The sequence below is a fragment of the Gobius niger genome (genome assembly GCF_951799975.1).
Source record: "Gobius niger genome assembly, chromosome: 21".
Lineage (NCBI taxonomy): Eukaryota > Metazoa > Chordata > Actinopteri > Gobiiformes > Gobiidae > Gobius > Gobius niger.
The window spans coordinates 4,732,201-4,758,791 of NC_136872.1; the positions used below are offsets into that span (position 1 = coordinate 4,732,201).

General features: G+C 42.4%; 1 protein-coding gene across 2 annotated transcripts; it reads left to right on the forward strand.

The window, feature by feature from the left end:
• Positions 1–1,726: 1,726 nt before the first annotated feature.
• LOC306980276 (nectin-4-like) lies at positions 1,727–26,192 on the forward strand. Of its 2 annotated transcripts, none has more exons than XM_079579608.1 (11): positions 1,727–1,955; positions 10,443–10,634; positions 11,071–11,238; positions 13,492–13,767; positions 16,110–16,227; positions 20,345–20,499; positions 20,608–20,767; positions 21,332–21,407; positions 22,390–22,470; positions 23,853–24,056; positions 25,793–26,192. In XM_079579608.1, exons 1-11 carry the CDS (start codon positions 1,892–1,894, stop codon positions 26,180–26,182), a joined length of 1,884 nt encoding a protein of 627 aa, XP_079435734.1. In that variant the 5' UTR covers positions 1,727–1,891; the 3' UTR covers positions 26,183–26,192. The 2 variants fall into 2 exon arrangements, with proteins under 2 accessions (XP_079435734.1, XP_079435735.1); XM_079579609.1 differs by having other exon boundaries at positions 22,390–22,452.
• The last annotated feature ends 399 nt before the right edge of the window (positions 26,193–26,591 follow it).

Below are 26,591 nucleotides of genomic sequence, written 5' to 3' on the forward strand. Positions count from 1 at the left end.
ATTGTTTTTTTCTCACTTGTAAATTATAAATGATGAAAGAAATGCATTTGTAAAACGTATTGAGCAGGTTTCCAACAATACCGCGGTGAACGTCCAGATGGCAGTGTTGTAACCAAACCCGTGCTTTTGCTGGAGGCGAAGGAGCAGCATGACACTTTCAGTTTGCCAATATTAGTTTACTGTTTATGAACTGCTATTAGGAATTGTATAGGCTGTTATTACCATAGCCATGTTCTTGTACTTCTTTGTGGTCACTCATTGTAGCCCTTTGACCTACAATGAGTGTCACCAAAGTTCTCCCATCGGAAAGCCTGTAGCGTCATGAAAGGCATTGTGTGAGTTCATCTACTAAAAACATATTATTGGTTAATTCATTACATCAGGTGTACCTGCAACATGTACAATAGGCTGATCCTCCAGCTAGACTCCTGACCAAGCTGGTTCAAAAGCTAAGAAACAAGTTATGTGAGGCCCTATACTCAATTTGTACTCCTGGGCTAGGGTTTTGAAACGTGCATAAAAACTCATCCAAGTGAGAAAATTGGGATGTTTAGAACGGGGTCAGCCCTATGTTCCCCGGTACCTATGCTCATCCACTCCTATTGATTAAGATTAGGCACCAGCCCACTATCCTTGAGGCTAGTGGCTAGGGCAGGGTCAGGGTTAAGCTGATTGATATATTTATGACGTTTTACTCACACGATCGGTTGTTGTCACCTACGGAAAAAAAAAAAATCGGATCCAGGGAACATAGGACCTGGGGAGCATAAGTACGCACCCGCTTAGAATAAGCATAGACCAGAAATGCAGCCTGTGTACTGCATACCACAGTTTGAGGAAAAACCACACTGGCGAATAGAGAAACAAGTCTACTTTACTGTGCAAAAGTGCTGTACACGTACCACTGCTTGAGAACCACTGCCATAATTTATAATGCGCCTTTTTTACTTTTTCTTTTAAATGCTATATATTTATGTAAATGAATAAAAGTTCCTTTACAACCAATTTGATGTTGTTGCAATTTTATTAATAATAAAATATATTCCTGCGGTCAATATTTTATTTTATTTTATTTATTATTATTATTTTTCAATATTTTATTTGTATTTTTCTATTCTATTCATTACTTGTCTGGCTTTTTATTTAAGGTAAAAAACGAAAAAAACAAAAAACAAAGTTACGTCATACAATTATCCTGCGCACGTGCACCTGCAGCGCGCCACATGTCCTCGTTAGCAGGTAAATGTACTTATTCCAAAATTACACATGCGTTTTCATAACAAACATTATTATCGTGCGTGAATTAATGGCAGAAACCATAAAAGCAAATTTCGTCAAATAATCTTATTTTTGGCAGCCACCACTGCGATAGCTCAGAATTGGCTAACTAGCTTAAATCTGCGCCACAACTCCCATTACATTCGGCTGGGTCTGTGTTGTTATTTTCCTCAGGGAGGAGGTTTGCGTGTTTTCCGATAATCCTTGCTAGTTTCTTCACCTGCTCTGAGCAAGTAAAGACGCGCAAATAACTGTCACCGTCTCCTCCTCGCCAAACCTGTCCAACCACTTTTACGCATGGCCACCTCCCTCCCTCCTCCTCCTCCTTTACGCACAGGTGTATCCCAAACAGGTACTGCACTTTTGCTCCTGTCTGACAAACAACATGGCGTTTTCCTAACACCCAAAACGGACTCGCACCTCTGTTGTCGTGATTATAAATTGTGTCCTTGTTTTGTTGTTGTTTTTTTCCCCCTGCTATTTTGTTCCGTTGGAGTATTGTGGATAGGATTTTGGAGCTCCGGGGAGATGAGCAAAGCGCACACGAAGCGTTTCAGGAGTGACTGACAGGACCCGAGGAGCGTCGTCCGCAGCTGTGAAAGAAGGTTTCCTCATGAAGAGAATGACAAGGCTACTCCTCAGATTTGCTTTGTGTCTGTGTGTTCTCCAAATATCAGGTGAGAAAACGATCTAACCTTGTCAGACCCTCACACCTCTGACATTAAGACATATACTATTTAGACAGCACTTATGAATGTATCTATTGTTCTCAAGTGGGTTTGTTTTTTTCATCATTAAGGTGAAACTGAAAGGCGTTAACATGTTTGAATTTGATTGATAGGTTGAGAGTAGGTCAAAGCTACACCAGTTGAGAAGAACCACAAGGTTAAATGAATATAATATGACAGAAAAGTAAGTTATCCCACACTATTGCAGGGGCGGCGCCAGGAGAGGGCTTGAGCACCCCCTGGGATTGTCAAAGCACCCCCAACTATTTTAGCCACTATAACTCTCTCAACAAACATTCCTCGGACGTCACCGACTGTTTTGTTTGTGAAAGAGTGTGTAGGACAGGCTGTAGTTGGACTTGAGGGTCGTCATTGCAGTCGTGTACCAGATTTGATGAATGAGTTGAAGTTCGGCTGATGTTATAAAGTGAGGCACTGCTCCCCTGGCTCTGAACAGAAGTCAGCAGTTGTTATCGGTCACTTTTGATACAGCGACTTGTGCGCGGCCGAACCCAAAGCATAAGAACAGAGCGGGTCGTCCAGCGGGCGAGCCGAAGTCTGGACGAGGAAATTACGCACACAAAAGCGGTATCATTTAATTCACAAACTTGTTGCTCTTCTCTTGGGCATCAGCCTGATAGAATAAGGCTCAACTTTTGCATTTATGGTGTGACAGCGTTCGTGGAAACAGAAGCCGCGGGTCCTGGTGAATGTGTGAGTAGGACCACACATTCACCAGGACCTGCTCCTCTGGCACATGTCCTCCTGGGATTGCCATAAAAGGATTCTGTGGAGCACTTCTACAGTTCTATGGCTTATCATGTGTGTTGTTTAGTTTCATGCTTTGTGAGCATCCCCTCCTGTGACAACTGTCTGGCACCGTCGCTGCACTGTTGAGAACTGTTATTTTGGATGTGTCATATGCTTTTTGTCCATTTGAAGATTTGGCATGGTATATATTGTGAATTTACCTGTCAGCGACATTGTTTAACTTGATACGTACGTTGAAATGACTGGCTTTATTTGTCTTATTTTGATCAAAATAGTTTTGGTAGAGTCTTGGTTCAGTCGAAGTCTATTTTTGGGAAGGGAATCATATTTGTCTAGAGCTTTTCACATGACGCAAGTCGCCCAAAGCACTTCACATGGCACATTTTTTCATTGGCTCCACACTCGGTGATGGTAAGCTACGTAGCCACACTGCACACATCAGCGCCAACGGACCCTCCCACCTCCAACCACTCACTCCCACTCCCCTCCAGGTACTAATGATGCCCAACCTGCTTCTTTCCTGAGCTCTGATGGGATCAGACATTCACAAGGTGGTATGGCCTTGCTTAAGTGGTTAGTCTGATTTTAATCATTAAAATGTGATGGTCAATCTCAATTATTGGACATGGAGCTTTTTATTTTCAGTTCTACTTGCACATTTCATGGTACTGTAGAACCTGGTTTGTAGTTTGAAAGAATAAAATCAACCTTTTCACTTTTTAGTGTTGAATGGCACTGGAGTGGAAAAGCATGTCTTTTGGAAAGCTTGGCTGTCAAATCAAATTGAAAGTCAGGATTGATCAATATAAGGACAAACTCACAGTACATTTTGCCCTGCCCTTTACTTGGAGCACACGTCCTGCGCTTAATTATGTCATCCTAACTCTGAGAATTGAACGCACACAATCCTCATCTTTATTGAATGTTAGCTTTCTTCGCGTTCTTCATTTTTACAAAGTTACAAAGACAAGCTGATTCCAAACTCTTTTTTGCGTGCCTTGTGCATTCTATCGCTGGACATGTCAGGTTGGGCAGACAGAGCATCACACTCTGTATCTGCAGCCCCATTTCCTATCCAGTGCTTTATAGTTCTAAGAGCACTGCCCCTTTTATTTCCCCACATGGCCTCTGTTGTTAGCAGACATAGCTGTTTCTGGTTCAACTGGTTGCTGTCTTGTTGCTACATTCCCTTCCATTTGTGCAGGGACTCCTTTTGGGTTGGCGGAGGAGGGGTTTTACCGTAAACCCAAGACTTTGAGCCAAAGGTCATGCCTGACAGTATGAAGTGGGTCACTGTATTCTCTGTAATGGCAGACGGTGGTTTGGCTGGAGTGACTTCTTCTGCGTGGGCACAGCAGGGTTGGCACTGGCAGTCGTACTTCCTTGTTGACTTCCTTCCTCCAACTTGTTGTTTTAAAGGGTTACCTACATTTGGCTTGCAGTAGGCAAGTAGGTCCCAGTTAATTACGATGGTGTCAGGCCTACAGTACGTTTTTCAGGGCAGAAAAATACAAACTGACAAACTAGTGCAAGAATCACATTAAAGCACAGAGTACACTATGAAGACAGACTTGTTGACTGAAGATTATGACCTAATTGTGATTTTGTGATTTGCTGAGTGCAACCATTAAAATAAGTATTTGGAATTGATTGCAAATATTGATGCAGCCCTGGAAGTTTTAGTTCAGTGTGTGCATGTGTTCACGTTCTGGGTTCTCAATGTATACTTTAGTATCAGATAGAGAGGACATTGAATTTAAACTAGCCGCGGTCACACCTTGTAGTTAAGATCCTAACATGCGTGAATGTAAATGCACTGACTGCACAAAGTGGCCATCAGCATGTTCCTCTAGGTTTGAGATCAATTCAGATTTCAAGCAGTGCAGCTGTCTAATTAAGTTAAGTTATGCTTTATTCATCTCTGTGGAGAAATCTCTATAGAGAAATGAGTTCCCTGCATTTGACCCATCCTCAATGTGGCAGGGCGACCTGTAGGAGCAGTGAGCTGCCAGCGTGGGCCAGCGCTCGGGGACCCGTCTCCATGACGTGCAGTCAGGCTGGTGGTCAGAAACACCTGGCTGGAGGATTAACCCATTGTACATGATTTTACCACTAACCTACAGAGACATGGGGAGAACATGCAAACTCCACACAGAAAGGCCCCGTCCAGGTGGGGATCGAACCCGGGACCTTCCAGCTGTGAGGCATGAGGGCTAACTGCTGCGTCACCGTGTTGTGACCTATGGAGTTGAAATGATATTAGTGATGCACCGATCATCCAACTCTGAAATGGTTATGTTATGCAGTATCACATAACATGTAATACTCTAACTTGCATAGCAGAACACAAGTGCAGTGTTCATTACTGTACAGTAATGCATTACGCCTCCTCACAGCATGGATGACAACAACATGACAGGGAACGTAGTTGATTTATTTATGATAGACTAAATATGTTGTCTCTGTAGTACTACATTGTAAATGCTTTGCCTTGTAGTAGAGTAAAGCTATTGTCTCATACTCTCGAAGTCAATCCAGGGGCACACCCGTACACTATGGGGTCATTTACTAAGCGTTTGCTAACGTGCAAAGGAGATGCAAAAGTGCAGCACAGTCATTTGTGTATCTTTGACTCACGCAGCATGTTCTTATTTACGCATTAGATTTGGGTCCTATTACTGTTATACACATGATTTGTTAAAAGGTGCAACATGCCCACAAAATATCATATTTTATTTTATCTACTTCCATGTAGCCTCTCTCTTGATGAATGACCCCTTATATGTGCGTTCCTTAAGTTGACCCATTACATCCTAGTCCCTGCGCTCTGATTTTTGCATGTTGGCTTTTGTAAAATGGGCTTTACATGATGTGCTCTGGATCGCTTGGAGTCAAACACCTGTGTGTTAGAGCGCAGACCTGCTCCTTCACATTTTCCTGACGATGCAAAGTAGTTTGACTTCCACTATCTCCTTCAACCAAGGAAAGTCACAGCTCCCACGAGCCGTAAACACTACTGAACATGTCATCACGTTCATAGCTGTCAGGCTGCAGGACAACCATCGTAGTATGGGGGTGTTTGGGGTCTGTGCACAGAGCGGCATTGGCACCATGTCTTAAAGTGCACACATGTAGAATAACACCTGAGGTCTTCAAAATCAGTGAGTCCTAACTATATTCATCTCTCAAATTTAAATAGCATTGTTAGTTTTAGGCGTCTCTGTGAAAAATGTAAGTGGTTGGTGTCGTCTGTTTTTCTTGTAAACTGTGCTATTGACAAGTAGTTTATTCCTGAATGAACAAGACTCACCTATAACCAAACAGGAGCCTCCGTCAAGACCACAGAGAGCAGATTGACTTAGTAAAGCTACAGTAGGCTAGGCTGTCATTCCAGTAATGCGGCACAGGCAGATTCCACTCAGAGCTGTGAGTAAGAGTGGCTCATACACTGAGGAACACACCTGTCTGAGCCCACACAGCTGTGATGATGATGATCACGATGATGATGATGATGGTAACCCTGTGATTCACACTTTGAACGCACTCACAAACAAGCAACCTCACAGCACTACACCCAGTGCGTGTCCGAGGTCAACTCGGACTGTATCAGGTAGAAAAGGAGTAACATTGTTCAAGTTTACTGACCAGAGTACGCACTATGATGACAGAATAGGGGACATGTTGTACTGCTGTTGTACAACTATTAGTACTCGAGTATAGCGTGGTAAAACTACTAGAGCTTCAAACATGAACTGTAATAAGTGGATGTAACTGGTGCTATTGTCAGAAGAGCTGCACGAAACTGTGGAAATATTGTTTCAGAATCAGCTGAGGCAACATCTGTACATACAGCCTCACTAAGGCCAAGGTATTCCATCTGATCAAGGGTAATTTTCATAAGCCCTATTTTTAGCCGTGAGGCCAAACTTTCAACACATCCCTTTGCAGAGATGAGTTTATTTATAAGGAAAGGACCTTGATCATTGGTTATGTTATTTGGATAAATCTAGAATGATAGAGAGTTACGGTTAGGTCCCTACTGTAGTTTTAGAAGCAAACAGTTTGTCCTGAAAATGGTGTTTAAGTGTGAAACTGGGTGTAGCATGTTTGATCCTGGTTTAGACCTTGTTTTGACCTAGTTTAGTCTGGTTTTATCCAGCTCTTGTAGTGTTCCCAGTTTGCCATTTCTGTCTTAAACGTTTCATACACCCGTTGCTTGCTGCAGCCCAAAGTATTAACCGTCTCCTGTAATTGTATCAGGCCAGACTGATAACAAAGTTTATTCTTAGAGGGAGAAGCATCAGCAATTGTTAAGACTAGTTGAATAAGTTAACCTCTTAACTCCCGCCTGAACCGAGAGGATCTTTTTCCTCACATCATCAGATTTTTTTTCCATTTTTGTTGGGTATTCAACTCATATTTGTAACTTTTTTGTCAATTTTTTGTCATTTTCTTCATCTATTTTTTATCAAATATCTGTCATTTTTTAGTCAAATTTTTGTTATTTTTTTGTCAAATTTTTATCAAATTTTTGTAATTTATTTTGTCACATTTTTTTTTTTTGGGGTCATTTTTTGTCACATTTTTTGTCATTTTTTCGTCAATTTTTAATCAAATTTTTGTCTTTTTTTGGTCACATTTTTGTCATTTTTTTGTCAATTTTTGGTCAATTTCTTGTGACATTTTTGTGACATTTTTGCCACGTTTTCATCAATTTTTTCATCACTTTTTTGCCAATGTTTTCTCACTTTATTGTCACATTTCCGTCATTGTTTCCGTCTCAGTTTTGTTGCTTTTTTCACAGCTTTTTTTCCAGAAGCTTTTGGACTGGGGTAAAGCCAAACTGGAGAAAATGTGCTCGGTTCAGGTGGGAGTTAACGGGTTAACCTACACTTAGTCTTCTCACATTTATTAACTACTTCCACACAGGGTTTCATAGACTTTCACAGAATAAATGTTTATTTTCAGTCTATTTCACATCAATCGCAAATCTGACTTTTGTCCACAGTAGTCATCGCCTTCCAGATCAGGTTCTGACGGCGGACATTGTTGGAATTTGAGCTATGTGATGACCCAGATCACATTTGCAGCACAGCCCCATATGTAGGGCCCAAACACTCACATGCAGGCCAGTGTTTACAGAGATTAAACGACAAGCCACCCAATCCTCCTCCTGAACACACATTACCAACATGTAGTAATGAATTCCACCTTTTAATTCCGCTACAAGTCCAAACTAGCTTGTGTTTATCCAAAGGCTACATGCTAACCGGCTCGATAAGACACATCCACAGATCAGCTCAAAGTCCCAAAGGCAAAATGCTCGCCTCGATGACATTCAGCCATTCAGTCTCCCAGGTTTCATTTTGTGATGTTTGGCTCGCACTCAAAGACAAGTTCAAATCCAAACTGCTTTCAGAAGTCTTTGTCACAGGAATCATTAATAATTCATCGACTCGAGACGTGCGCCAAAGGAAGATGGCCGTGGATCACATGGGTTTCAGTTAGCGCTAATGCTAATATTTACAGGAGGTTTAGGCACGTCAAGCCTGAGGAAGGGATTATTTAGTAACACGGGTCAAGGCATCTCTTACACTTCTGCTTCTAGATGCCTCGGCCGTTCCTTGTAGATACAGTTTGAATAATTAATACAAATGAATAATCAGAACAGTCTGATGCGGCCAAGGTGCTTTTAACCTCTCAGCCCCCACCTGAACACATTTATCCCTGTTTGGCTTTACCCAAATTTGAAAAAAGCGGCAAAATAGCGACAAAAATTAAGATGAAAATGCGACAAAAACATGACAAAAAAAGCACTGAAAGACACATGGCAAAAACGTGACAACGTGTGGAAAAAGATCCATTTAGATGAGTTTTGTAGGTCTTAGCTTTCAAATGAAGTGTTACTCTGGCCTATAGGCTGCAAGGTGGGGGTTAAGAGGTTAAGTGTCTATCCCAAGGACACAATGACAGTGTGCAGTGCTGTCGACTTTCTCGTTTTCTGGTTCACACAGACTAAAATGGAGCAAAAATGACATGAAAAATGTAGTATTTTTGATGAAAACCTACTTTGCTTTTATATTTAGGGTCTGTCGTGTTTTGTACATTGTAAATGTCATTAATAGAGCCTTCAAAAAACATTTCCCCTTAGTTTACTCCATCAACACATCCTCAAACAGCGCCACCTAAGCTAATGTGATAAAAAAATTGACCATTCACAGCCAAGCAATTAATCGATTAATCGAAAAAACAAAATAATCGTTAGTTGCAGCCCTACACGTGTTTCTCTTCTACTGCTTTAGCCACTGTTTGTTCAGACCTGCTTTAGCCTTTATTTAATGACTGCACCATTTTGGAAAATAAGTTGAGCCTAGTTCATTTGACTTTCTTGCAATTTGAGTTCGATTTGCAATTTATGTTTTAAAATTAAGATTCCGTTCGCTAGAAGAAAGGTCTTTGCCAATTTATTTTTCAAACTTCCCTCAGCAGCAGCAGTAAAACCATCAGCACTCGTCTGAACCACAACATCCGCGGTTCAACACCTCCTCTAAACCTTCAGGTTCATGGTGCACATTATGAATTGTTTGTTAATTTAAAGCTCTCAAGCACCAACCTGTGCAAACATTTGTTGTGTCCTTCAGCAAGACACTTCACCTACCTTGCCAAAACATGAAGTTGTGAGTGATTTTTGGAGCGGTAGCTGCACGGCGATGATGCTTACTCTGCAGGACGGATATATCCTGTGGTCTTGTTTTGTTGTATTTGCAGACAGGTGTTTAGACACAGGCGCGCTGTGTTCCCAAAGGGGTCGTTGTTCGTCCCCGTCAGACTCAGACACCGCTCCAGTCACTGCGTCTCGATCGACTCGTCCAGCAGCATAACTTCAGCACATCACACTCCGGTCCCTTTGTTGTGGCTCCAACACTGAGCTCTACAAAGGAGGTTTATGGCTGTTGTGAAAACGATAAGAGTATGGAGTGAATGAATAGTGCAATGTACAGCGTCTTTGAGTGTTCACAAAGCGCTATATATAAAACTGATGCATTGTTATTAACCCGTTAACTCCCACCTGAACCGAGCACATTTTCTCCAGTTTGGCTTTACCCCAGTCCAAAAGCTTCTGGAAAAAAGCTTTGAAAATAGCAACAAAACTGAGACGAAAACAATGATGGAAATGTGACAAAAAAGGGAGAAAACATTGATAAAAAGTGACGAAAAAATGATGAAAAAGTGGCAAAAATGTCACAAGAAATTGACGAAAAATGGACGGAAAAAATGCCAAAAATGTGACAAAAAATTACAAAAAAATTACAAAAATGTGACCAAAAAAATACAAAAATGTGACAAAAACATGACAAAAAATGACAAAAATGTTACAAAAATGAGTTGAATACCCAACAAAAAAATAATGGAAAAAAAATCTGATGACGTGAGGAAAAAGATCCTCTTGGTTCAGGCGGGAGTTAAGAGGTTAACAATGAAAGGATTGATACAGATCTTCAAAATCAGTTCTTGCTAATGTTTTCCCTGCCTTGTGCTCTAATATCTGCAGTGTTATTCATGAATTTGTTGTTTAATCTTTTCTTTAACACTGTCTGACATACTGTGTGGAGTTGCAGCGTTTCTAAAGTGTGAGATAAAGTAAAGTGTTGTTGTGCTGCCCAGGGGTCCAGGGAGACTTCCTGGATGTTCCTCCCGGAGAGGCAGTGCGCTCGCTGGCTGAGGAGGAGACGGTGCTGCCCTGTGTGTACCAGCCCAAGGCAGAGGAGACCACGGTACAGGTGACCTGGAATAAAGAGAAGAGCGATGGAACCAAGGAGCAGATCATCCTGGCTCACCACATCAACGGACAGACCGGTACGGGACACATTATGACATATTTACTTTATTGGTTCATTCTTTCAGGCTTTTCTCTATGTCAGCTAATATATTTAATTCATTAATCTACACATTATGATAAACTTGCTTTGTGGATCTTTAATGTTATAATTAGTGTTGTTACTAATCAGCATAAATGGCAGCTCATTTTGATATAGTTATTAGTAACAGGCATCATATATTACTAACAACTCCTTCACAGTTTAAGGCTTGCTTTATCCTACAGTGTATCTTACGGTTCTTAAAGTGTGGGCAGGTGAAGTGAGGGTGGTTCTGATCTACTTCGGGCCTCTTCTTGTTGTGATAAACATGCAGTGAAAAATACTTAAAAGTACAAATAAAAAGCCATCTAGTGTAAAAGTACGCTTTCTTTAAAAAGTACCTACACCTCTAATGATGTCTTTTATCTCTGCAGCGTTCGGGCCGTGGTCTCGCCGTGTCCGCTTCAAGAACAGTGACCCCACGGTGGACTCGTCTCTAGTGATTATAAGCACCGAGGTGGGAGACCAGGGCCGCTACTCCTGCCAGATCACCACCTTTCCCTTTGGCAACTTTGAAAAGGACATGTCCCTCACCGTGTGGAGTAAGGCCTGTGCAAACAAAAGCACCACATTATTGTGATCTGCTCCTAGATTAAAGCGTACAGGATTATTGTGGGCTCGGCTATCCCTTATAACTTTGCTGGGAGTGGGATTTCATCAGCCTGTTTCGTTGTCGAGCTGAGCATGTCGAGGTGAAGGCGAAATTTGAGTTTTTACAGATTTTTTCACTCATTGAAAAACAAGATATCCAAAATCCCCTCTGAAAAAAGTGGAGAGTGGACTGACTCATGTATAGGCTATTTCACTTTAAGGTCCATGTTATTTTTGGATTCAAAGTCTGACCTATAGAAGGGACACCTCAGCCCTCAGCTGCTGCTGACCCTCTGAGTTGGAGAGGCTCTTCTGTCCTCAGTTCTCTCCTTGATGTTCAGTTTAACAAAAGCATTAACTGAACAAATCAAACTGTCTGTAAAACTCCGATATATCTGTTAGTAAGTCACTAAAGACTTACTGCCTCAAGCCTCTGGTGTTAAGTAAAGTTAGACCACCCATATAGTCGACCAAAGAAAACTGTGGTTGGTTAAGACCACATCGACTAATTAGTCGACTAAACGACCACAAGCCCGACAGTTTAGCAGCTCATATTTCAGCCTCCTCTCAGATGTCATTGCTACTGGGTGGGTTTAAAAAGGGCTGGACTGTAACAATAATCACAATTGCAATACTTAACAGAAAAATTGCAGTTAGATCTTTTTTCCAAAATCATTATGGACGACCTTGCAGCATTACTGACATTCCAAAGCATTAAATCAGAGAAACTTCAAAGAGAACTGTAACCTGTGACTGTGGCTGAAAGGAAGCCACACCCGTTAGAAAACGGTTGGCTTGAATTTGAAAAGATGACACATTTGTTTTGGTATTTTTAGGGCTCAGCTAATGTGGATTTTTGGGAGCAGGGGCCTGTTTTCAACTGAACTGGCTTTGTTTTGAGATTTGAACCATGTTTTAATGTTTTAATTGCTAATGCTGTTACTGGTTAAGTCACTTCCAATCACAACTGAACCTTGGTTCCCTTAACCTGCTTATTGACTTAACAAGTTTTACTGATTTCATTTCTGCCGTTGCTCATTTGAAAGCTGAGAACCTCGGGGAGTTTTTTGCTTTGGACATTTGACTCTAGCGCCGAAGCAAAACATTTAAACACATTTTACATCCCGTAAAATGCTTCTGTGACTGCCAGAGCTACGGTGCCACTTCTCAACTGGGCACAGAGACCTTTGTTGTCTGGATATATTTCTGTTTGATATTCATCCTTAAAGTGAATATAATGTCTTAACTTTGATTTTTGGCAAACATCATATTTCCATTGTTTTTGAAACTATTCAACATTTTTGTTTGAATAATATGAGATTACATTGAATCCTGTTTCTATGAATATAATTTAAATCAGAGATTGAAAAGACTGTGGGATAATTATTGTAGCAGTCTCATCTTTAAAGAGAGTCTGTGCTCTGGCAGCTGAGGGAGTCACTTCAGTCCTCTGCTTTCTGTGTGGAGTTTGCATGTTCTCCCCGTACTCTGGTTTCCCCTACCATTAAAAACATGTACAATTGGCCAGGATGAATGAGAGTGTGTTTGAGAGTGCGAGTGGGGCGTGTTTACATCCATGTTTGTTCATTAACATGCAATATCCCGAACAAATAAACAAATAAATAAAATCCCATATCCGTCAGCTGAGCGGTGAACTTATGACCCCCGTAAACATTGTAACGGCCCTACACAAAAATAAAAATAAAATAAAACTTGAAAAGCTAAGACTTACAAAACTGATCGTCTCTTTTGTTGTGGCTTTTTTGTTCTGTTTCCATCCTGTTTTCCTCATGTTTTTGTCACATTTCCGTCACATTTTTGTAATGTATCTTGACGCTTTTTTGTTTTGTTTTCGTCACTTTTTTTGTGGCTATATTGTTCCATTTCTTCATGTTTTTGTCGCTCTTTTGTGGCTTTTTCATCACTCTCTTTATTGTGTTGTCGTTGCTTTCCCGTAAAGTTTTCTTCGCTCTTTTGACACTTTTTTGCACGTTATTGTTGCGTTTCATCCTCGTTTTTGTCGTTATTTTGATGCTTTTTTTTAGATTAGGGTAAAGCCAAACTTGACGAAATGTGGTCAGTTCAGGTGGGAGTAAAGAAGTTAAAATAATCTATGTGTCAGTTCAAAGAGCTGAAATATGTGTGTCTGTTTTTAATGTGGGAACAACCCTCTGCCTCCTAACCCCCCCCCTCTCTCCTCGCAGCCATCCCCATCTCCTCCCTGGATCCCGTGGTGCTGGTGGAGGGCTCTTACGGAGTCGCCGCCACCTGCCGCTCCACGGCCCTGCCCACGCCTCAGCTGTCCTGGGACACCGAGCTGACGGGACAGTCCACCAACCGCACCTACGACAACGGGGTGGTCACCTCCCAGTACGCGCTCTACCCGCTGAGAGGCATGAACCACAAGAAGCTGGACTGCCTGGTTTGGCACGGCAGCTTCAAGTCCCCAAAGAGGATCTCCAACACGCTGGTGGTGCACTGTGAGTACTCCTCAACAGGAAGTAAACACGGGACGGCCCAGGAAGTTCAGACCTCTCTGTTTATTTCTATGGTGTTACGCTGGAGTCTGAAATAGTCATCACAGCACAGGCATGTTATCAATGACTTTTACATACTGCCTGTGTTTACATTTGACACCTATATTCTTACATCTATTTTATACATTACATTAAGTGAGAAATGTTTTTTACGCCCCTCCCTACATTTTCTGCTTGGGCGTCTACAAATTTCAGTCATTGTTGTCAGCTGCCAATCACAACACAGGGGAAGAGTGAGAGTAAAGCTCTGCACTCTTGATATTTTTTTGTGTGGAAAATAAAAAGTTGGAGACCCTCGATAAAGAAGGATATTTTTTGCTTCTTGTACCAAAAGTCTATATTACAGGGTCTCCACAGGGCTGTAAAAAGCATTAAAAGTTATTAAAACACATTAAATTAGATTTGAACTGGCATTAAATCTAAATTTCTTGCAGATAGAACCCACTGAATAAGATAAGATAAGATGATACTTTATTGATCTCACAGATGGAGAAATTGCATTCGATGAGAGAGCATCCGGCAGCAGCACCCAGCTTGTTTCTTAACTATTTTTACTGTATACATTCGTCACATATATTCATTATTCATGCCTTGTTTGATTGAATGTTTATACATTTTACGAAATGAAACATGTCAAGATGTTTTTGTGTTTGCAGCATTAAAGATATAGTATTTAGGTCAGGGGTAGGCAACATCAGGCCCAGGGGCCAAATCCGGCCCTCAAGCACAGAACCTCTGGCCCTCGAGATGATTTTGAGAAACATTATTACACAAATCAGAGAGTACTTTGAACATTATTACAGTTAAACGGGGGAAATAAATGTAGAAATACTGTCAATATACCCAATTAGGTCAACACTGGCATTTGAAAGAAATGCACTGGAAAAAGAATCATCGTTTTAAGGAGGAAATGACATAAATCTACTTGATTTAAGAGATTAAAGTAGATTTGGTCTGGTCATAGATGAGATAAAACCTCTAGTAGTAGTTATTCTCTTAATTCAGATAATTTTGTGTAATTTCACGTGAAAAAGTCAATTTTATTCTTGTTCCATTTGTATCTTGGATTAGTTCATGTATCTAATTCAAATGGTCATAAGATGGTCGTTTTTCCAGTGTTGTGTTTTACTTTGAGCTAATAATCAGCGGCTTCGGCCCTCGGTCTATTTACAACAAAGAAAATCGGCCCTTCGCCAAGAAAATTTGCCTACCCCTGATGTAGGTATTAAAATGGCCTTAAAGTAATAAATTAAACTTGCTGTAGAGACCCTGATATTAACACCTTCTTTATTACAAAATCCATGATCAACAGGCTAATCCACTGTGACTACACTGGGGTCACTCAGGTGGCACAATGGATCAGTTCCTAATGCCCTGGTCTCACAACAAGAAGGTCAGGGGTTTAATTCCTGGCCCATGTTGGCCTTTCTGTGCATGTTCTCCCAGTGTCTGGCCTTTCTCTGGTTTCTCCCCTAAACCCAAAACAAGCTCATTAGGCTAATTGACATCCTTATGTTCCGAGCCACAAATGAAGCTCCTGATGTGCAGGTGGGTTCCCGGGTGCAGCCGCTGAGGGATGGGTCAAATGCAGAGGATAGACGGTGAAGTACACCTTCACCTTTAGCATTTACTGCACCCACGTCTTGTTAGGCAGTTCAGTGGGCATGAGTCATGTGCAAACAGTTAGTATCTCTGAGTATGTGAGTGAGAGTTCTCTTCCTGTGTTCAGATCACTGTCTCTATTCAGAACAGGAAGACTATTTTAAAAGCAGCTCACACTCACGCTCACTTCACACATACAGTGTCAGGCAAAAAATATCAAGCAATAGTTTAGTCACAGAAATCTACTTTACCCGTCTTTTTGGATAGTGCAAAGATTGAGACCTGTTCCTGGGATGTTGAATTTGTTTACTTTGAGGCTCTTTGAAAAATTCAGTTCATAGCAAAAATTTAAAAAAAGGAAGAAAAAAAATCTAATTATCAATAAATTAATCTTAATCATCCTTACCATACTTATTGTACTTTTGAACGCAGTAAAGGGCAGAGCTCCTTTGCAATCACACCAGGCCTGTATTATTCAGTCAGGTACTCTGTGTTTGTCCTGGGTCAGGGTTAGGGAGAACAACGGTACAACATGGTTAAGTTGGACCCTTTAAAACTCGATGGCTCCTAAAGATCAGCGCAGTAGACTGAGTGTGTGATATTATGTAAGAGTTTAAGTGTCAAAGACATACACAATGAGCTCTTTTAATGTTGAAATAGTCATTTTGTGTTGTGTTTGTCAGACCCTCCCCACGCAGAGATCAAGGGGTACAAGGACGACTGGCACCAGGGTCTGGAGGAGGCCACTCTGAAGTGTGCAAGCGGAGGGAACCCGGCCCCCCATCACTTCACCTGGCTCAGGTAATACAAACACGCACGTGCCTGGTAGTGTAACCCAGGGGTGTCTAATAGGCGGCCTGCGGGCCAGATCCGCCATCATCCCAACCGTTTTCCACGCTGCTTTGCAGAGCAGGGAGTCAGAGCCGCTTTGACCATCGTGGTCGGATTATCACATGCAGAATCAGGACTCCCCACACTTACATCACTGCAAAAGCAAACAGCACCAGGTCTGGAGCACAGCGGCTCCACAGACAGGTGTCTGGTCAGTCCTCTGTCCACACAGCTGTGAGGAGCAAAGAAGTGCCAGAGACTCATGTTATTTGAGAAGCACTACTCTCGATCAGTTTGTTCAGTTGTGATTGTCTGGCTTAGTCCTAGTTTAGTTCTGGTTTAGACCTGGCTTAGTCCAGGCTTAGTCCTGGTTTATGTCCTGGTTTATGTCCTGGTTTAGTCCTTTGACTAATCATGATATTGTCTTGTTTTTTATTAGCAGAAGCCATTACTGCGCGGTGCTGCAATTGTGTACTTTGAATATGTTTTCCGTAGTAATTGTACTACAGGAGTGGGTCCAGCCCACAGGCCAAGTCCTCATTAAAACATTGGGAGTGTAATCAATGATTTCACAGTACCCAGGTATTCTCTTGCCTTTTCCTTCCCCACCACTGACGTATGAAGCAAGTCACTGAGTTAAGCCAACGGCAAATACACGAGCTATGAATAAGACATGTCTTCTGCCTGTGTATGCAAATGAATATCACTTAGTGGTTGATGAAAAGAGCCCTTCTCTGTGGAACATGTCTTCACACATTGTCCTCTGCAGTTTTTAAACACTAGATCCATTCATCTGATTCTGTCTTCAAATGACCCTTGCTGAATTTAAGGGTCTGGGTTCGGGTGATGAGAGCGTCTTCCATGGATCAAAGTTCAGCAGTTTAAAGAACACATTATGATTGTGAAATGAGTACAGGTACAGAAATGACTCACATTTCTGTGTATTTGTCTGAAAGGACTGCTTTTTCCTCATTCTTTTTCAGTTTCCTTAAAAAAGCCTGTGATCTACTTCAGTCTGCACAGCTTATCTTTATAAACAATCAAGTGTTAGTTCTGCTCCTCTATAGAGTCCCAGCAGATCTGCACATATTTGACTTCCTCCTGAGCCTCTTCTTAAGGCGGGTGCAGAAAAGCTCCAGTGCATTGGAACATTCCCAGGGTGTGCCGCCATCAGCGCAGATAAATGTGCACCGCAGAGCTCTCTGAGAGCGGGACGGCCATGAGAAACGACTGTTAGGCCTGGGGCGAGAGGCGCACATGCTCCACATGTCAGCTCCAATATTCAAATGGGCCGTTTTGCCTACGTTCAGATGCAGGCAGAGCAAAGCGTTGTGGCAGTTTCAGTCCGCCACATGCCAGCGCTGCGCCGACAAACCGGACCAAATCTACAAAAATCTCAAGTTACGCTCCACGTTGCGCTCTGTGTTTGTGTGCGGACCAGGCCGACCTGTTTGGCCGTGTCAGAAACGTGCCGGTGTGGCGTTGCGACTTGCGCCAGGGGCAGGCAGACAGTTTCACGAGGAGGAGGAGGACAGAGAGGTCAGAGAGGTCAAAGAGAGAACTATATAGACTATAACCATTTCATAATGTCTTTCTCTTTTGGAAAACAGACGTGTATTTGAGTACAAGAAATCCCCCTGAGTAAAGCTTAATATGGGACTCTTCATCTGAGTAGCTTTGACCGAGCGTTTGAACACATACTTAAAAATCCACTTTATTATGTAGCACGTTTTCCAAATATAGATAATTAGTTTTTGATGAAAAAATAAAACAAAAAAATACAATGAACTTAAAAACAAGTCCCTTTTCTGATGGTGATAGGGATTTCCTATGATTTTAATCAGGTTCGTGGTTAAAGACATGGCCAAATGTTTTATCAGTTGTCGATATGGTGTAAAGAAGGCGGAGCGGCGGTGAGCCTCCGGTGTCCCACGCACACTGACCTCGGCTCAGTCACTCAGCACTCTCTCCCAATCTCTTCTTTTTTCACCTCCCAAAAGACCAAAGAATCTACACTCGCTCTAGAACGACACATTTAGCCAGTTTATTTGACTTTAAACTGCATTTTGAAAGACTGGAGGTGAGGGCTGCCTCTACTGCACTGCCCCAGCGTTTCATTACGCTGCACGGTTTAGCAGAGGCAATTTAAATGTTAAGGGATGTTTTAAAAGTGAAAACTTAATTGACTAGACTTACTTTATGTGTGAAATGCTATATACAAGTCCATATAGAGCAAATGTCAGCTTCGGCAGACGGGGCTAAGCACACAGGCTAAATATTCTTTGCCGGCCATACGGCCTTTGCTCTGCCCGATCCCATCAGGTCTCTGAAGCTAAGCAGGAAGGGCCTGGTCAGGACTGGTCGCCTCGCTAAGTCTACCCCAGGGCAGCTGTGGCTACAATAGTAGCCTAGCACCACCAAGTATGGTGTGAATGAATAATCCACAAAATTGTAAAGCGACTTTGAGCGTCTGGAAAAGCACTATGTAAGACTAATGCTTTATTATTATTATAAATAGTCACTCAAACTAATAATATTTCACTGAACAGTCGCACTTGGATATTTTTCTTTGCTTTTTGCCTATATCCAAGTCATTTATTTATTTATGGTGTATATGGTCGGGACAGTGCAAGTTAATGAACAAGCCACACTGGATTGTAGCCTTAGGCTAATTTCCATCCGTCGTCCCCCATGCACTCTCTCACACATCCTGGCCTATTGTACATGTTTTTAGTGGTAGGGGAAACCGGAGTACCTGGAGGAAACCTACGCAGACACGGGGAGAACATGCAAACTCCACACAGAAAGGCCCCGTCCTGGGAATCGAACCCGGACCTTCTCGCTGTGAAGCACAAGCACTAACCACTGTGCCACCGTGTTCACAGACATCATTTGACTGATGTATTGCTGTGATGCGATGAAGGATGTTTTCGTTGGAGATACAATCAAGACTACATGTCGTGTATGCAAAACTTCTTTTTTACGATAAGGGAATGTCCTCTTCTTCTTACAGCGGAAGTGTTATTGTAGATTAAGCATGCTAAGTTTACAACAGCAAAGAGGCCACAGCAACAGTGAGACTGAAAGAATGGCTCACGTCCACAACACTGACTCACCATGCCAGGAAGACGACGCGCTGCTCATTCAAAACTCCCAGTGCAGCAGGTTATAACAAGCTGACAATAAGTCATGGAAAGAGTTTGGTGGAAAACACCAGAGGAAGCCAGTTGTAGTATGGCTGTGTTTTATATATATATATATATATATATATATATATATGTGATAGATATAAGGCCCCGAGAGCTCGGGAGCCGCCGGTCACTCTCCAGGCCTGTCTTCTTTTCTACATACGTTTGATGAGTCATGTTTTGTTGCAAACAGTAGTGTAGTGCGTAACAAGGAAACTTGAGTCATTTGATGATGTTGAAATATCATCGTTGTTACTATCCCTCCCAGGTAAACCCACAGTCATTCAAGCTCCCTTCCATTTCTGTGACAGAAGTGACAGAATTGAGGAGGTCAGGTCATAGCGAAGTCGTGTTCCCTCACAGCTGGGTCATGCAGTGTTGTTTTAGCAGCCCTTTTAGTTTTAGTCACGTTTAGTCCAATGCAAAGTCAAAGTTTTTAGTCAGTTTCATTATAAAAAATTAAGTACCTATTAGTATTTCAACACTCGATAAGTGTTGAAAACAAGTGTTGGAAATTGGGATGAAGGCTGACAGGCTGCACTAAGCTTTTAATAACAAATAATAACAGTTTCTTAGATTGATACAGCTTTTGACAAACAGATTCCTCCACAAAAGGCAGATTGTTTTATCAACATTGGTTTGTCCACATGCTTTCTGCGTTCATACCTGATTTAACTGGGGTAAGACTGTCCTGGGAAAAGATAAAGTCCCAGTTTGATCGCTGTCAGACGAGCTCCATGGTGGTATCACTGCAGATTAGGAATATTGTGTCACTCAATGTTTTAATGACGGTAACTGGGCGATATATCTGTAGTCATTGCTTAAAGCAGTGATCATTTGTAAGATTTGCTAAGCTCCTAAACCACAGATTTTGAACTTTGTCCTGGTGTGTGTTTCAGAGACGGTGCCGAGCTGCCTGAAGGAGTTTCCCCTCAGCCCGATGGGACTCTGCTGTTTGAGCGTCCCCTCAGCATGTCGGACGCAGGGACCTACCAGTGTGTGGCCAAGAATAACATCGGCATCGGGAAGGCTGAGCTGGAGGTTACTATACAAGGTACTGGCCACATGTGAGGACGACACCACTTTGGACACGATGTCTCGTTGGAATTGGTCTGGTTATTTTGGTCATTTTTAAGTCTTAACCTTGCTGTCCTGTCCCCAGAGATGCAGAAACAGGAGTGGCCGTTCGAGAACTTCCTGATGATCGTGGTGGGGTCCGCGGCCGGGGGTCTGCTGCTGCTCATGCTCATCGTGATCATCAGCGTCACCTGTCACCACAAACGCAGCAACATGAAACTAAAGAGAGAGCTGACGCAGAAGAAGTACGTCTGCACAGCGCTTACAGTCCCCACAGATGTGACCATGTTCATGCTAATACACACACTAATACATTCAACGTAAGAAGGAGAGGAAATATAGCCATTTGTGTTTGAAATGACTTGATTGTAACTTGAAAAGCCATTTTCTCAAAAGTAGCACCTACTTCAGAGTCCAGAGTAGTACAGTGCCTACCTTTATTTTTTCATCCATCCATTTTCTTCCACTTTATCCGGGGCCGGGTCGCGGGGGCAGCAGTCTCAGCAGAGATGCCCAGACTTCCCGATCAACACACACCTCCTCCAGCTGTTCTGGGGGGACCCCGAGGCGACACCAGGCCAGCTCGGAGACATAGTCCCTCCAGCGTGTCCTGGGTCTTCTTTTATTTCAATCCAACAATATTTCAAAGTTTTCAAGATAGATTTTTGATATCTAATTCCTGTCTTGATTATATACACGATAATCTACACATTATCCACATGCTGTCGTCACATCGAGGCATTTGAATCCATCTTTATGCCTGAAATGCAGTTCTCCATATGTAAGCCTATGTATTGTTCTTGTAACAGGGAGGAGATCAACACTCTCTCTCGACAGGCGTCTGTCAGGAGGATGAACTCCGTCAGCACTGACGCCAGAGGAGCGGTATGCTTTTTCATCACTATATTTATTCTAGTGCTGTCAGTCATTTCATTTTTTAATCGCACTTGTGAAATTCGATTAATTGTGGCTAATTTTTATCTAATAATTATATTCATTATTTAGACTTGGCCGACATAAAACACTCAAATTGAAAATACAATGTGCCCACATTTCATTAACCAAATATTCACACAATTCTATTGAAAGCCTAACTTTCTCGCTCAACATGACTCACATTTTAGAGACATTTTCTGTGGTGCTGAACATTTTCATCATCGTGTTAGACAGGCCTCTGTGATGTATTGGTAGCTCTGTGTGTCTTTTGTTACATAAAAGTAGCTCATCATGTAAAAAGGTTGGACACCCTTGGCCTTAAATCTGTAGTTAATACAAGAGCTTTCAGGTCATGTGTGTGTCAGATACAGGAGTGTGTTTGGTCAAAACATATAGTACCATTAATCGCGATTGATTTAATTAATCGTGATTAATTCTTTTTTCGAAAATAGGGCTTTAATTTTTTACAGCCCTAATGTATTCTACACATTAGAAACCAAAAAAATATTTCAATATAATTTTTTTTATGTGAAAAGAAGAATATGTACCACAAGTTCCTTAATATACTTACTATTAGTCATAATAGTAAAAGCAACATGGTGTCTATAACAGTAACAGTCATGTGACCCACAGGGTCTGTTCAGCTCCACAGGCAGGTCCTTGTGTTTAGACGTCTATCGAGTGTTGAGTCTGAACAAATCACCATATTATTATTTTCATAATCTTCCGCCTCAATAATGAAATATAACAAGAACGACATTCATATCCCAATCTCAGTTTCACTGTAAATAAAAAAAAATCTAAAATCTCTGTAATTGCATAATATATGGCCATAAAATATTGCTGTTTTTTGTATTGTTATGTAGAAAGAATGCAGGGTCCATGTGTCTCTGAGGTTTGTCTGACTGCGTTGCTGCTGTTGTGTTTTCAGACGGAGGAGAACATCCCACTGCGGGTGGAGGGCACCCTGAGGACCAGCCTGTCGTCCCTCGGGGTCAGTGTCTATGTCCCTGTACGTTACGCTCTGCATGCCTGTTCTGAGCTGCATGTCCTCAATATAATGTTTGGCCTCATAACGTTTTCTTTGCAGTAGGTTCTCATTTCAAAACCTACCACGCTGTAGCTTCAGTCTTAGTGTGTCACATTTTATTCTAAATCTAAACCTTTTCACCTCATACCTCTTCTTTATAAGCAACTAAAATGGCTAATCACAGTAACAACACTAGCCAGCAGGGGGCAGTATGTTAATGTTGGATGGACACAGTAAATTGGACTTTAATATTACGCCCGACTTTCACAAAAATGATAAAAGAATAACGTTTAACACAGAAATACTAACTCTCTGGAGTTGACTCTTGGCTGTTGACTCTTGTGGGCATCAACCATTCTGAAACAGACTGCATACATTTCCATGGGCTGTTTTTTGAATACTGTAGGACAGCGGATCTAAAAGTGTGGTTTGTGTACCACTGCTGGTACTCAGGGTCTTCTCTACTTTCATTTATCTTGAAATGATTTCATTTTGGCTTAAGTAACGCATTACTCCAAGTTTGCACCTAATGTAGTCTAATTTAAATCTATTTTCTTAGACCAGGACCAGGTATAGTCCTGATTTGATTAGTTGTAAAAGTTGTATTTCCATCCAATATTGACATACTGCCCCCGTCTGGCCTGTGAATGCAGTCCAGACCAGTGACTGATGGAGATTGACCTCTGAACCCCCGCCTTAACCCAGTGCATTTCTCCAGTTGAGCCTTACAGTGTAACGCCTCATTTGAAAGCTAAGCCCTACACATTTAACCTAAGCTTCTTCCTTGTTATGATTGTCACGGTTTCGTCTATTTTGGTTGTAGTTTTGACATGTTTTGGACACATTTGTGGCCTGATCACAGTAACATCACACACAAAACAACAAAATGCCACAAAAAAGCAATGAAAACGTGACCAAAAAATGACCAAAAAGGGGGCAAAGAGGCAAAACAAGTTATAGGTCTTTGAAATGAGGCGTTACTCTGGCCTATAGGTTGTAAACTCCAGTCGAGAAGCTTTTAGATTTGGGTAAAACTAGAAAATGTGCCCAGTTAAGGGGTGAAGAGGTTAACAAGAGGGCCGAGTCCAGACCAGCGTGGCTTTCACTTACACACTCCTGTCAGACGAGCAGAGGGGGCTTTTCCTGTCCCCCTACAGTCCAGTGTGATTCTTTTTGCCTCCTCGCTCCGCTGTGTCAGGCAGAGCAGGGCCATGTCCTCTTTTACTGCTATCAAACATCTCCCCATCTTCACAGCTGCATCCCAGCCGTGCAGAAACAGATGTTATGTGAGAACCGCTCCGATGGAGGAAGCACATACCTGAGCGTCTGAGAATGTAATCTGAGATACTGCTCTAACCCCCCAGGAGCAGGCGTACTGCCGGGACAGCCACTCCACCATCTCGGGACGGGGAGGCGGAGGAGTCGGGGGCGGAGGGGCTGTGGATTACCTGGGCAGACCGGTCCTGCACAACAACTCCCGCAGACTGAGGGAGAGGCTCCTGCTGGACCGGGACGAGGAGAGCCGGCTCCGAGTGGAGAACTACGTCCGCAACAGCAACATGTCCCTGGTCAGGAGAAAAAAGATCAATAATGCTTTTAGTCTTCAGTGGTTTAACCCCTTAACTCCCACCTGAACCGAGCACTTTTTCAAAAGCTTTACCCCAATCCAAAAGCTTCTGGAAAAAAGGTGTGAAAATAGCAACAAAACTGAGACGAAAATAAGGATGAAAATGTGAAAAAAGTGACAAAAAATTGACGAAAAAGTGACAAAACATTTACAAAAAATGTACAAAAAAATGACAAAAATGGACAAAAAATGGACAAAAAAGTGATAAGAATTTGACAAAAAAATGTGAATAATTTGACGAAAAAGTGACAAAAAAAGTCACGAAAATTTGACAAAAATTAGACGACTGCCCAACAAAAAAAGTGATGAAAAAAAATCTGATGATGTGAGGAAAAAGATCAATTTAGTTTTGTAGATCTTAGCTTTACAATTAGGTGTTACAGTGGCCTGCAGGATTTGGGTAAAGCTGAACTGGAGAAAATGCTCTCGGTTCAGTCGGGAGTTAAGAGGTTAATCCCATGTCTACGGACAGTGTTGTGTATGGAGGACCAAAACTGACAAACCCGTAAATCAATCTATTCACTAATGCTTGTATTGGCCAATAAGAACTTTTATTCTAATCTAAGACAATAATAATTTTCGAACAGCTTACATTTAATATCCTTTAACCTCCATCTTTCTCCGATTGGAAAAAAAAAAGTGTCAATTTACACATAATCACATTTCATTTGATTAAAATGTCAAAATGGGTCTCACACATAAAAAGCGAGTCTCGGTGGGGCACAAGAGCAGAGCTGGGTCTGAACTCAGGTGAGACTCAGACGCACAAGTCACAACACGAGGATCCTCAGCAGTATCTGTGCAAAACTGCAAAACTGGATCAGGAGGTTAGTGAGAGACTTCAGGGGGATCCAAGGTTCACACAGGCAGGGATTTGTTAATGACAGACTCCACAATCCCAAACTATTTACTACAATTCACGTGGAATTAATGTGCCCTACATACATACTATCTCTTTTTGTTGTGACGTTTATGCCCAAATGTGATTGTTTTAAAGGCTCTATAACATCGCCTTAGTTCTCACCTTCTCTCATTGCTTTAGCTTAACAATTGAATCTTTTTGGTGTTTCCCTGGTGAATAATACTCACGACTAGATGGAAATGCTCCTTCTTTATTCAGCGGACATTAATGATTGCGTGAACAGTTTCTGTGCAGAGCTGCAGGTTTCACATGCCTGCGTTATGTGTCATGGAAATCTTTCCTTAAAATGGATTATATTTCCTGTGAGCCAATAGTTGAATGGTTGGTGAGGAGTCGGACTTCTGTGGAAATGCAAACCTCTTGAGAGCCGTAAAAGGAGGCCGTTGTATTTGGTGTTTAAGTATCTCTTTTACAGAGTGATCCTAATGAAACAAGATGGCCATTCATTTATGGACTTAACAAATTTAGGGTTCAAAGATTGTTTAATAAACATCTTTAACCATTCACAGAAGGTTTAATCAAATGGACATTTTTATACATAGTTGCAGAATTTCGAAAATCCTTCAATTCTCTTCTAAACTCTGTATAAAGAGCCGTTATAGACACGAGGTTGAAGTCTAAACTCTGTATAAAGAGCCGTTATAGACACGAGGTTGAAGACACGAGGTTGAAGACACGAGGTTGAAGACTTCTCTACTCAAAGCCTGAACTGTCTGTCATGTTTAACCTTGATTTGTTGTGTCCGTCCTGTGCAGCAGCAGGAGACCCGCTACCAGCCCCCACTGCTGCCCACCTCCTACCCCATCCAGAGCACCGAGGTGGTCCGGCACATCAACGGCAGCCTGCTCCTCCCTGCCAGCGAGAGCGTGGGGTCCCGCCAGGGCAGCGCCATCAAGACCCCGCTGCCCCTGCCCCCCATGAGCTGCCCCACCTACCCGCCGGTCACCGACGACGAGGACGAGGTGGACGAGGGGCTGGGGGGCCACATCAACAACCCCGACCCGCCCGAGGAGCACTACAGCGAGACCAACAGCTCCCAGGTGTCCTACCCCCACAGCGACGGCTCCCTGCGGCCCAAGATGCGCCCATTGACTCCCATAGTGAGCCCCCACGCCTCGCTCATTCACAAAGCACAGATCGTCTAAGCAGGAGAGCCACCACTCACCTGGTGTCGGAACATTTGACCCAAACACTGGATGTTTATGAAGAACTCTGTCACGTTCACTGAGGAAGCTTCCATTATGTGTCTGTCGCGCTCCAACACCACCTGAAGCCTTCTCGTGAGGAGTTCTCAGGGGTGTCCACAAGGCGGGGTGCTTTCCCCCATCAACTTCTCAGGCGCCGTGAGCTTCTCCTCCAAGCGTTTACAAACTCGACAGCTCACAACCTCAAAAAGTCTGCATATTTATTTTGATATGGGAGATTGAAACTCTGAAGCGAGATGAGTCCGATGTGTTATTTATCTAGCGTGGGAACACAGGGCGCATTTCCTGGTTGTCAGATGAAACCGTAGATGTTTGTCAGAAGGAGACGGTGCCGCGACATGTTGAGGGT

What these genes read in the sequence shown, in the direction of transcription:
- LOC306980276 (XM_079579608.1), top strand. Translation starts at nt 1,892, where the DNA reads ATGAAGAGAATGACAAGGCTACTCCTCAGATTTGCTTTGTGTCTGTGT. An exon ending in CCACATCAACGGACAGACCG is followed by an intron (nt 10,635 to 11,070) that starts GTACGGGACACA and finishes TTATCTCTGCAG; the next exon opens with CGTTCGGGCCGTGGTCTCGC. An exon ending in GCTGGAGGTTACTATACAAG is followed by an intron (nt 20,500 to 20,607) that starts GTACTGGCCACA and finishes TCCTGTCCCCAG; the next exon opens with AGATGCAGAAACAGGAGTGG.